A 13,614-nucleotide genomic window follows, 5' to 3' on the forward strand; every position below is an offset into this window, starting at 1 on the left:
TATATTGAAGCATCCTCAGGTATTGTAGATTCAAGTTTGTTCAAATCATGACCCTCGGGGTGGGGCGGGGCCACAATGGCCGACCCAAGTTTTACATAGAAATATATAGGAAAATTCTTTAAAAATCTTCTTCTCAAGAATATCAAAGCCATAATTGATCATATTTATATGAAAGCATCCTCAGGTAGTGTAGATTCAAGTTTGTTCAAATCATGACCCCCTGGGGTAGGGCGGGGCAACAATGGCCGACCAAAGTTTTACATAGAAATATATAGGAAAATTCTTTAAAAATCTTCTTCTCAAGAATAACAAAGCCATAATTGATCATATTTATATGAAAGCATCCTCAGGTATTGCTGATTCAAGTTTGTTCAAATCATGAACCCCGGGGGTAGGGCGGGGCCATAATGGCCGACCAAAGTTTTACATAGAAATATATAGGAAAATTCTTTAAAAATCATCTTCTCAAGAATAGTAAAACCATAACTGGTCAAAGGTTTACTTTTGGATTTAAACTTTTCAATGATAAACCAATTTCTAGTTTATTCCCTGCCACAGTGCTCAGGTGAGCGATGTGGCCCATGGGCCTCTTGTTCTTATTTTGGAAGTTGTGTAAGATGTTTTTTTTTCTAAATTAGCAGTCTTGCCTAAATATTCTCTCAGTTTTCCAAGCGTGTCATCATCAGTAACAGCCTAACTATTATTAAAACATGAAAAAGATATACATTCCTGATTGTATTTCAATATGATCAGGGTTTTAAACTAACTTTAAACTTTTGCTAGCCATGTGGGCTACTGGACTTTGCCATTCCAAGGGCCCACATCCAAATTTGGTCGCCCACCTTTTTCAAAAATAATAAAAGGACAAAACACAGTTTATTTTTGTCTTTAGAAGGTTTTAATCATTCAAATATATTCATATTCCATTTCAATTTCCCTCAAATTTTCAAAAACTTCATTTTCAGAAATGTCATCACTTAGATCATCTTCTGAATCAATCTCTTTATCTGCATCTCTGACTTCAGATTCCTCTTCTTCACTTGCATCAATGTTTTCTTCTTCATCTGCTTCATGGTTTTCTTCTTCTTCTACTATGTGCATTACATTACCCTCCTCAACATGATTTACAGCTGTGACACCATAACAATTTTCAGTCTCTGTGTTCTTCCTTTCAAATTGAGGGCGTCTTTGCCTCATGGAACTGTTGTTCCAAGAATGTATTGCTGGCTTTGGGTCATAGTTCATGATGTTTTTGGAGTAGAGCTTAATAGGGAGAGCATGATTAAGTGTGGTTTGGTTGAGTCTAGATCTTAAATTTGTTTTGAGGCATTTCAATTGGGAAAACCCTCTTTCTGCTTCTGCAGAACTTGGTGAAAGAGTGAAAATGAGATCAATAACTGAAAGGATATTGGTAAACTTGTTCTCATATTTTCTCTGTATAAGGACCCAGTCGCTTCCAAGAAGATCGCTACAATTAAAAAAAATTCACAAGTTTCTCAAAGATTTTATTGGTAAGTAATTAACTGCACTCAACACTTTGTTGTTGTTGATATATTTACCTCTTGTGTATTTCCTTTTTAATCATTGTCCATTCAATTTCAGCTTCAGGAACGTTCACCCCAGCCTCTGTGAGAACAGGATCAAAGTGCTCAAGTAGAATTTGCAACTTCTTATCCCCAAAGTCTGCAATTATTTTTAAATTGTTTTAGTTTTTATATTTCAGCCTAAGTAAATAATTTTATTTTTTACAATTTTTACAAGCTCTAAGTATACTTTCAAAGATTTTCTAGAACATAATTTCTTAACTAAAGTAACAGAAAAAAACACACAAAGTGATTCAAAATTAGAACTGAACCTGAAATAAAAATCAATTGGAATTTAACCAGGAAATTAAACATAATAAACTTGAATCTGGAACTAGTAATAACCATCAATTCAAACTTGAAAGTTCACAAAGGAACAGACTATAAACCTATGAGATATCCCCATTCCTGTGGCCATGCTTTTAAATCAGCTATGCGTGTTGCATTAACAACAGGCATTGTTGAAGATGGGGCAAAATCTGAAAATCTCTTCTGTAGAGCAGACTCTATGCTTTCAATGAAACTTGTTTTTATTTGATTGAAGTGTTGAAAGCCAGTATTACACAACTTAGTGCCTTCATACTGGTCATCTAGCTTTCTGACGTTAGGTCCATCACTAAAATGCATTAGCATCAAACTTTTGACTTTGATATTATGAAATAACAATGTCTGTAAACACTGGAAAACTAAAAGAAAACAAACCATGTTTTGCTCTTCCTAACATTTTCAAGTGCGCTTTCCAGGGAATCATGCTGACATGATATTAATGCAGTCCTGTCCTGGAGGTTCAGTGATAGACGACGCAAAGGTGCAAGGACAGCAGAAAGAGCAAAAATTCAACAATAACTTTTGACTTCAAGAGTTTCAAGAAACCTTTTTGACTTTGCTTTAGCATCAGCTGAAACCCTTTCTCTTGTCTCCAATAACTTCAAATAGAAAAGATAAATAGGAAAATACATCAATTTTGACTTTTATGAAAATAAAAAAAATACATTCAAAAGTTAAACATTTAGAGAGTTAAATACTTACCTGTTCCATATGGGTTATAATAAATTTGTAAGATGTAATCACATGGAGGATGGCTGTGACTTGATGGCTGTGACTTGATGACCAATCCATCTTGTTCCTCCGACTCTAGTTGGAATTAACAGCTTTTCATCCTGAGACTTTGTAGCTTCATATGTTTTCTGCAGAACTGCTCTATTCAGAGCGCTGTTGTGATAAAAATAATACAACCCTGCCAATAAAATGTTCACTCTCTCGTATGTCTTTACTTTTTTAGTTACATCCTTCAAGCTTAACTCTAGTCGATGAGCCATACAGTGGATAGTAACAATTGATGGACAGTCTTTTTCAAGGATAGCTCTAACACCAGATTTGCATCCTGTCATCACACTGGCTCCGTCACAACTCAAACCAACTAGCTTATTTGATATCTGACTCCAGTCCATCTTCAGATTACTGACAACTGTCTCTTGTAAACCGTGAACAATATTTTCTGCAGTTGCTTTATTTGCCGAATGAACACCAATGAAATCTACTGTCACAATACCTGCTCTGCATCCTCTAATGAACCACATCTCCTGCTCCTTCACAGCTGAATCAGTTGACCCATCTCCAATTAGATAAAAATTTAGTGTCTTTGACCTGATTAGCTATTTTCTGAAATTCCACATCAGCGATAGACTGAATAAAAACTTTGGCCGAGTTAATGTTTCTATATGTTCTGCCTAAATCAAATCCTTTCATACCATCTAAGTCACACATCCATGTAAAATCACTCAAAGGTCTGTTGTTTTTGATTAGTGCGTGACATGTACGGAACATTTTTTCCAACTTTTCAAAGTTCTCTTTGTTTAGTGTAGAGATAATCTTGCCAGCTTCAGACTCGTCTACAGGCTTGCTCTTACCCTCATTGACTTGAACAGCATATTTATGTTGTAAAGAATTTTCATGTTTAGTAACACTATCTAATTTGTAGGAGGTACAACCTGTAACGAACAGACGGGATCCAGTAGTACATGTTGGTATTTGTTGGCAGTAGGTGCATATCATACCCTTTTCAGAGTCAACTAACCATTCTCTATTTATCGTCCATGCAGTTAAAAACTTTCGTTGCCTTTTAGTTTTGTCAAATTGTCATGATAGTCTTCTCTATCTAACTTTGTTTTCTTCGGTTGACTGACGCCATCTATAAACCGCCACATGTTTACAATTGTCCAAATGAGTTAGACGCTTGCAGAGTTATGTTTCTCGGTTTCAAAAAGTAAACGCTTTACTGATAACGATCTAAAAAGTCATGATCATAAAGACGCGAATTTTTTTTGGTAAAGACAAGCGTTTTCATGATCAAAAATACGACTTATCGAAATAAAAGTAGAAAACATTCGGACAAAACTGGAAATTGTTAAGATTGCATTATAAAATCGCCCACACCGACGTTTAGATTGATAATCCCAAAGCAACCCGCATCCATTGGCTGCAAAACATGCGAGCAGTGAGGAAGCAGAACAATTTAATAACATTGTTGTTTTTCTCCCAATCTATTAAATCCGAGGAAACGTGGCTTCTGTGGCCGTCATAAAGCAAGTATACTATAAGTCTCAGACTTATCTCGAACTTGAACAAACATAGGAATGGGTTTTTTTTTTAAATATATGAACGAAAAACTTCAGCGTCCACTAGGTGTCACTGTTCCGTCAGCACCAACAGATTTCACTTTCATATGTTCCGGCATCATTCACTGGCCTGGAAAACACAAAAGTATGGTGAGGTTTGATTTCCCAGTGCATTCCCAACACCAAATACTGTAATTGTTTTTTTACTCTTTTCTAACATTGAGGATGGTATCCTTTTTCCTGCAACTATATTAGGGGACTTTAAACTCTGTATTCATTCCTTTTTTATCTGATAGTATGTTTATATATGAATGGGGCTTGTCCTTTTATACTTAAGTTATGCTATTTTAACTAATTGAATATGTATGTAGGCATTTAAGTGTCAGTGATGAGTATTTCAGTTTAGATAGTGTTATCAGATGATTTCTACCTATTACACCCGTCCAATAAGAACAGTATGACGACTTTGAAAAATATTGCTTTGAGGTAGAGTGGTTTTACCGCATAGACCCATGCTAGTAGAAGTACACAGACAAGACAATTCCGATTTTATTGATTATATGTTGTTTAAGGTCCCTCTTGAGAATTTTTCACATACATTTCGACGCCACACCTTGCCTGTGGAGAGCTACTAATTTTGTCCTACATTCGGCACCCGGGGGCATAGAGCAGTTAGAGATCTTTTTCGTACCAGTACCTACTGCCACACGGGTTCTCGGTTCATAGGGTCTCATCCAAAGGACCGGTCTCCACATCCCACGATGGGATTCAAACCCGCGACGTAAGGATCAACTCCTTACTTCGCGACTCTAGGGCAGACACTCTTACCACTGCGCAACTCCGACTTAATTAATGCTGTAAATGAATTAGAAAAAGGGTGAACCAGGTCCAATGACGGTAACATTCATCGGCTCCCTTTATCGACATCTGCTACCAGTTCAGATTGAGATTGACTTCTACTTCGTTTGCCAGAAATATCGATGTCCCAACTTTTTATTACAGTAGAATAATGAGAAAACCAGGACATTTGCAGAGTGCACCAAAATGATGAAGGAGATAAACATTATTTGAATAAGTTCCTAGCGCCAAAAACACTTGGCTTAAAATAAAACTGTCCTGTAATACTAGTTACACATTTCAATGACACTTCAATGGATGGTAAAATTGGAACTGTGCAATGAATGGATGGTGAATTCACCAATTTTTTGATATTGCAGGGTCTCCAAAGCTATCAAGATCACTAGATTTGTTTTTACAAGGTTTGAATTTGTGACAAGAAGATTAATAGCCAAGATCCCCTTGCTTATGCATTTACAATTCATAAATCCCAAAGGTTTGGGTTTAGATTATGTTGTTGTTGACTGTAAAACTGCTACAATACCTGGACAGATTGGTGGGTCAGCGGCAGATCTATCTGTTGGTGGTCTTTTTGTCTAAAAGTTTAAATCATTTTTATGTAGTAATCGTGGTCGAATTGGAAATGCGCAAATTGATCTTCAGTGTTGTAAAGCTGAATACATGTACATAGCCGATAATGGTGGTGATTGTGACGATGACCATGGTAATGGTGGTGGTGATCATGATTCTGATAAATCAGACACTAATTCTTAAATAGAAGGATTTGATGAAAATATTGAAATTTCAAACTGTAGAGATACAGATTCAGAGTGACACAAGGATTGTCAATTCTATACGAGATTCTATCATTACGACTTGCATAGATACAACTATTATACGTGTATATTCGAGGCGACAATTGCTATGAATACAACGATGAAAGACCCAGAAAAACCTCTTGTCAATATTCATTAGAAAGAAGTGAATTACCCTTGTGGAGAGTGCTTGATGGAGTGTGAAGAAGATTGTGTCGCCTGTGATGGCTGCGACACATGGTTTCACGGAAATGTATTGATATGATAGACTTGATACAAAATTATCTGTGGTTCCGTCTACACTGTTCTAAATCAGTAAAACGTGATTAAAACTTATTACATGAATTCTGGAATATATGTACCTTTTTATGATAATCGGAAAAGAGTAACCATGACCGATATGTTATTCAAAGTTTATTTCCAATAAAAAAAATTACCTGTGATATATTTGGAGACTTTTAAAGGATATGACATTAAGGTATTTATGGGCAGCATTAGCCCATACCTGAAAAATATTTACGTAGAGAAAGGAGCAGCACCTTCACTTATGCCCGCGTTAAACTTCCTCGACATTGTGGTCTGTCTAGCATTGCATTTCATTGTTCGGCAGTATGTCAAGTAGCTGAGGGTAGTATTATTCCCATTATTCAGTCCACGCTGCTGACAAAAACATATTTTATTAACATCAGAATTGATTCTGTTGGAAATGATGGATACTGATGATTGCACAGGCATCCCCCTTATATAAAATCATAAAATCTTCCGTTAATTACGGTAAACATAGATCAACATACACCGTGAAGCATCATGTTGAAACATCATCTACCTTTCACTCCCTTGTTAAAGGCCCATTTAATAGTCAACCTGTATAATTTATCCACCTGCCAACCCTTTATAGTCGTCTATAAGGACCGATACACTTCCTTGTTTTAAATTCTGTGAATCCGACTAAAAATCAAAGCAAGCGAGTTAATCGGTCTGTAGAGACGGCTATAAAGGGTTGGAAAGTACAAGTTAAAATTATACACCATGGTGGTTAGACTAGTACGTGTCGAGACTTAAGGATTGAAAGATAGAGGATTAAACAATGCTAGGCTAGAAAGTGGAGAAATTCTCCCTAAGAGTGCGCAGAAAATTCTGCGCAGTAAATTGCAGTTTTGATCTGTATCGTTATGGTTAAAGACTAATATATAAAATCACAATGCAACAGTTCTGCAGCTATTCTGAGGGGAACTGGTGCTCAGTGAACTTCAGGATAGGCGTGGGAAGTATTTTCCTTGGCACTACCACCATATCCTCCTTTGAGCCTTCTAAGGTGATATAGAAATACTTACAGGGAATCGAGTTGTACATGTATGATTGTATCTCTTTCCCTCCCCTGGAACATCGTGAATGATCATCGCAGAAAAACCAGAATCATCCACTCTTCTTCGGGGGTCCGCTGTTGAAACAGTATTCTTCTCTATCACTCGCATCTGCCTCTGGACTTCCTTTTTTAATAAGTATGTACTAAATAACCAAACCTGAACGACATACATGTAGTTTGTAAATAATAATCAATAATACATATTGGTAATGATCAATTAAGTATCATATCTTTGTCTATTAAAGGAGTCATCCATCCAATACATACGTCCAGCTACAACATACTGACACAGGCAAATGAGGTAAACTTTTGATAATGAAATAATAAAAACATAACAAAGTGTACACACCAAAAAATCATTTTTTGGACTAGGTCGTATAATGCCCCTCTTTAAGAGTCCGAAATGCCATCTCTCTCCCTATTGGCTAGTGCTATTGGAACGAACTCATAGGTTTACTCTAGCTACCTGTATCAATTTCATGTTCCATTAAATTGGTTTTGTTCGAGTTCTCTTTCGTCTTTTGAAAATGCATCCTGATGGTCAAACAAAAATTTTCGAAAGGCTTCCTTTCTCTGACACTTAAGGACTAGAAGATCTGTCATACAACTCACGTAAATGATCTGGAATCTCGCATACCGTGGAGAAACACCATCCAGGCAGCAGTTCATCAGATCTTCGAAGGCTTCCTAGGTCTTTATATACCTTTTGAATTACATCAGTTCTATATCCATATTCTACATCCCTCAACAGTACCCTCTACTGTGTCTGGATAAAGCATTTTTGCCGCCTCTTCAAAAGGATTCATAACTCTCAGAGGAACACCAACACTCTCTTAAATGTTAAGAACTGCTGTGACGTACAGTAAAGAAATCTTTTCGATATGATCTCAACTTGACATAAGGTCGTCATCAAAACTAACGTCACATTTTCGATGAATAAAAACCGGTAATATAACTTTGGTATTCCAGGTATATCAAACTTCTCTACACAACGGAGAGTAATATCTTTGTAAACACCACGTTGTATACATGAAATATCATGACCATTGAACCTTATCAGTCCTCTACTCGGGAGAATATCTGCCTGACCCATCCCACTCCATTCCATTCCCATACACATGTACGGTACTTACATCAGCTCCTCGCAAGCACTACTTACCTTCAAGTTAGGTATATTCACCTTTTGGATTTGTTCATACACTTTGTATGAATTTAAGGTTATGGAGATAACGAACATTATTTAAAATCAAAGTCCTTAAAACAAGACAAAATAGGAGCAGAGCAAACACGGACCTCGAAAACATCCGAGGTGGGATCAGGTACCATGGAGGAGTGAGTATTCCCTTCCGACCGGTCACACCCGCCGTGTGCTCCTTGTCATGATCGGGAATAACGGAAAAACCCGTCGTCCATTCAGTGTTTAAATTATGGACTAACAATAAATATGAACACGTCAATCAGCATTTGACTTAATGATAAGTTGTATTTGCTGACAAGGTCATTGTATCGATCACAGAACTTACGAAATCATGACTTTAAACGAGACTATTGATACTCTTGTTTCAACTTGTTTGTCAGTAATTTACCTCGTTTAAGAAATTGTTCATACGTAGAGCATGCTCTTGCTTATCTAATCAACTGAGATATATAAACTCCGTATGCAGGTGATTGGGGTATATTGTTGCATAAGTAAGGGAAGTTGACGATAGAAAAGTTAAAGTCATCACGTTTATCACAGAGCTTGGTTGTTAAATTACTAATAATGTCTTTTTCAAGTAAAATATCCAAGTATGAAACAGATGTGTCAGACTCTGTGCAGTACACAATTGAATGCACCGGTGTCTGTTGTAATGTGGACATCTAACCATTTACTTTTCCTTCTTTGTACATGTACACACTATCAGCTGGTATCCGTTTTGATATTTATAAAAACGGAAATATTCAAATGCATTAAAATCGTCTGGTTGTCTGTCCTTTGGTAGGTCTAAACTGTCCGTAAGTTTCTTCTGTAGCCTGTCCTTGACCCATATGAACTGTCTGTTTAAAGGTGCCTTTGAGACTTGCCAAGTCATAAATTCTCTTTGGTCAGTCCCTTATAAAGACTTCATCTTTGAAATAAAACGGCTATATTTCTTTGGTCTGTCATAGGAGCAACTTGACCAGATGACTCGTCTGGTTGAGATATAACAGTAACTAGCTGCCATAGCTTTGGCAACAGGTACTTAATTATTGTTAACCATTCACTGAATAAAATAATGGGTCTTTTGCACAATACTCCATTCGAGTTTCACTTGCATTTGAGACTCTTCAACCCTCGCCATAAACGCATCTTGTTATCATAAGGCTTTCGGTTTATAACACATTCATAAATTGTGACTGAAATGAACTTTTTTGATTGTGTTATTACTTCAAAAATTATGTCAGAATCCTGATTGTTAGACAAATATAAAAATAATGTAACATGGGACAAAATTTTGGCACAAATTTACTATCCCCCCAAAAAAAATTTTAACAGGGATAGTAGTACATTATGTGTACTTCCAATTTATCTCATACGTGTTGGTGATACAGGCCGTTGGATAAACTTATGCTTTATCAACGGGTAGATGCTTTATCAATAGCACTTCCGGTTTTGACACGAACCCTCGCTTCAAGATTTTATTTTATTGAAACTTTTATTTGTGAAAATTGTTGCCCTTATAAAATGAATGATAAAGGGTAGCAATATCGTTAAAAGCAAGATGTCAAAGAAGTGTCTTATTTTATCAAGGAACCCGTTGGCTATTTGAAGACAGATGTTACCCCCCCCCCCCCTCTTAGATCGTTTTCGGAGAAAGTAAAGCCTACATGTACCAGTTAAGTTGTTGTTATAAGACTCCTTTGACATCTTTAACAATGCTTTCTTATATTATACTACGTATGCCTACCTAGTAATGTAGGTGTAACTTACCATGGATCAGCAAACAATCTAGCCTTGCCTAGCTCACGATTTGTACTGCCATCGTAAAAAGAGTTGATTTTCACGATCCCCATAGTCCTAACAACTTTCAGTCAGAAGTTCGTTTGATGTAAAGCTCCAGCAATTTTCACATGATGTTTTCAAAGACACAGATAGCAAATATTCTAAATTTTGAACTCGATCTACTTTCTCTCGACGCATGTAAACATCAACGGTGCTACGTCATCAAGTTATACGTCATCAATTTGATTTTGGCAGTCATTCATGTAGTTTCGCAGGGGAAGTCTCAAAGTTTTGTTAAAACGAAAGTCGTATGAGATAAATAGAACATCTATAATTGTGTGATTTGATATTGGCTTTATCCAACTCGTTGAAATGGTGTATATTCGCTCGTCAAGCCTCGCGAATATATACACCATTTCAACTCGTTGGATAAAGCCAATATCAAATCACACAATATAGATATCCTCTATATTCACAATGGCCAAATGCTTGTTAATCACAGTAAAATATTGAATAATTTCCGCAACAATCAAAAATTGTTAGATTTGGAGGTCCAATCCAAACTGCATGAATACATTAAAACTTCAGAGGATATTTGATATCAATGTGACTAGTCTCCAGAAATACTAGTACATGTATTTCATACCCCAGTAAAGTTCAAGGAAATGAGCTGTGATTGTAATATTAATTTGAAATGATTTGAAATGAAATACAGATGATAAATAAAATTAAAAGATTTTTTCAACATTCAAATTATCAGGATAATATATAAAACCACTTTGGGTTTCAATAATTATTTCATTTCTCCCAAATACTGTATTGAGGCTTGGTGCATAGTCAATGTTAAAATCTACAATTAGATTAAAATCTAAATCTAAATTAGTTAAGTAGTAAATTGCAATTTAAAAAAAAGTATTTCTTATTTTCAGAGCTTCCAGAACTTCTGCAGAAGATAAGGAAAGTTAAGAGCAGTACATCCCCACCAAGCAGCACCTCAGTTGTGCCAAAGCCAACTGCCACCACCTCATCAGTTGTTCCAAAGACTCCTATCTTACCACAGAGGAGTCCTTTGACACCAGTGTCACCTGTTTCACCGGAAGACAACAATGCAGAAGAGGTACATGTAAATCTATGTACTGAATAAAATGTTCTTACCTGTTCGATTTAAATATAAAAATGTAACAAGAAGGAATCTATCAATCTGTCATCATTTGATTATAGTATAACAAAAAATATTTTATAGATAAGACAATTTTGCAAAAATTACACTGTACCAGTCACAAATTATTTCTTATAAATTCAGGTATTTTACGCATGCAAGTTTGATACTTTCATGATGTCTATATCAACTAATTTGGTTTATTATTTCATGACTTCTTGCCTATAATCTGAACGAATAACTCTTCCTATAGATATATGAGTTTAAATGGATTTGACAAAAGTTTACAAATACCAAGCAAGGATAGTAGAGCTTAGTATCAGTTGTCGAGCATCTTTGATCATCATTTTTAAAAATGGAAACATGGCAGTGTTCTACTAAATCTCTAGAATTTGTTGTTCATTTCCTGTAAATAAATATTTTTGTTATAAATTTTAACCACTGAAATTGAAAAATGCGGAAATTTATTTGCTAAGATTGATGGTTCAATTTGTAAAGATTTCCTACCACAGAAAATACCTGTTAATGATATTTTTAAAATTAATTAAAGGCAGGACTAAATATAACAAAATACGGAGACTTGTGTTGCAATATATATATCCAGATCAAATTGTCTATTAATCTAGAAACGAAACAAGTTTCATGCACTTTTAAAGCCTGTATTAACAAACCTAAAGAAAAAAAAGTGTTAACATCATTTATTGTATCTTGATTGGAATAAAAATGATTATAAATGAACTTAATGTCCATTGTAAAACTAATTAATTGAAATTTTTCTCAGGTTTTGAATTTTGGCACTGCCCAACTGGTGAAAAAAGATGTCTTTCGGCATGTTGGTTCCAAGTCTTCCCATCTTGTAAACTACCTATTGGAGGAAGGTTTTACAGACGAGGAACTTGGAACATGCAGCTTGAAGGGTGCCAAGGGTCGCTGCAAGGATTCAACTGACGTCAAGCCAGCCCTTGATGGGGACAAGCTTGCAGACATCATAGGTAAGATTTAATTAAATTTTTAAATCTAGGCTATCTTTATTAATTTCTTCATGCCTGTTTGAATGATATTTATTGTCTGGAATTGAACAAATAATGTAAGCAAGTCATGGCTAAGTAAAGAAAATTATTATTATGTTATTATTAAAGCTAAATTATCAAGAAAAAGTTAGAAATTATAGAAAGGTGTTTTGAAAACCAGAATTTTTGGAAAAGAATTGTAAGTTACATGTAAAGACAGTGTCAATTCCTACCATTTATAACAATATTGCTTCTGATGCTCAGAATATTATTCTTATTTTCTTGTGTTTATTTCAGCTTTCACCAAGTCGCAGTGGAATGTTTCCGAAGACGAGATTAAGAAGATCATCAGAAACAAGCTAAACAACTGCCACAAAAAAGCCAGGGGATTGGAGAGACCTCCTTCCACCACTTAGGAAAGTTCCACCACTTAGGAAAGACTACAATTTCTACTGACATTGATTGCCATTCCACATTTTAGGGATTTATGCAGTATTTCTGTGTAGTATTTATTGTAGTAAATAGTGATAGTATTTATTTTTTTTAATGTTGTCATATTTATTCATAGTGCTTGCTTTTTAACTTATTTTTGAACTATTTAACAAACTTTTGATGGCAAAGCATTATAAGTATTGTTTTAAGAGGTCTATCTGTATATATGTATACACTGTTTTTTTCAAAGTTGTGATATGTACATATTGTTTTATTGTTTTGTGATATGATTGAAACAGAAAGCGTTTCATTTTTAGAACTATCATTTTTCAAATATTTATTTTTAGAAAAAAGTTTATCTGTTTTGCATGTTGTTCAAGTATTTGCCCCCTTTTTGTTGTAAATTTTAAATATTGTTGTTTTCTTTTTTTCAACCCTTAAAATAACTCTGAAGAATGTGCCAAAATTTTATGTTAACAGCAGGGTTGTCCCTAAGAATTAAAAGAGCAGGGCTCTTTGAATGGAAAAGTTTAAAAGATTCTAGCCCCCCCCTCCCCCTGCAGTTGAGGAGGATACCAGAATAACTCGGGAGGGAGGTGTTTGTTAATCATTATAGTTCAGATTTCTGTAGTTGTTAGGGACAACCCTGCTGTTAAAAATACATTTTAAAACATTATCAGCATTGTCTAATTCAACAAATTTTGTTAAACAGTGTAATGTTCATATTCAGAAGAGGGAACCTTGTAAATTTTTCTGTGATAAACATATAAAAAAAATTGTATATTCTTTTAAACATTGTATATTTTTTCTTTCATAAAAACTTTACTTAACA

The 13,614-nt window shown here is 35.2% G+C and overlaps 1 protein-coding gene across 1 annotated transcript; it reads left to right on the forward strand.

The window, feature by feature from the left end:
• Window positions 1-7,054: 7,054 nt before the first annotated feature.
• On the forward strand, window positions 7,055-12,766 carry LOC134273029 (BEN domain-containing protein 6-like). Its single transcript, XM_062755198.1, has 4 exons — window positions 7,055-7,121; window positions 11,111-11,298; window positions 12,122-12,332; window positions 12,648-12,766. The coding sequence occupies exons 1-4, from the start codon at window positions 7,055-7,057 to the stop codon at window positions 12,764-12,766; spliced, it is 585 nt and encodes a 194-aa protein (XP_062611182.1).
• The last annotated feature ends 848 nt before the right edge of the window (window positions 12,767-13,614 follow it).

Source organism: Saccostrea cucullata, unplaced genomic scaffold (assembly GCF_032062105.1).
Source record: "Saccostrea cucullata isolate Sc308-1 unplaced genomic scaffold, CSIRO_AGI_Scuc_v1 ctg971, whole genome shotgun sequence".
NCBI lineage: Eukaryota > Metazoa > Mollusca > Bivalvia > Ostreida > Ostreidae > Saccostrea > Saccostrea cuccullata.

Bases quoted from the DNA above. Each gene is read 5' to 3' on its own strand.
- LOC134273029 (XM_062755198.1), top strand. From the start codon at position 7,055: ATGCAACAGTTCTGCAGCTATTCTGAGGGGAACTGGTGCTCAGTGAAC. The intron at 7,122-11,110 runs GTATTTTCCTTG...TCTTATTTTCAG, and splicing joins CTTCAGGATAGGCGTGGGAA to AGCTTCCAGAACTTCTGCAG. The intron at 11,299-12,121 runs GTACATGTAAAT...AATTTTTCTCAG, and splicing joins AAGACAACAATGCAGAAGAG to GTTTTGAATTTTGGCACTGC.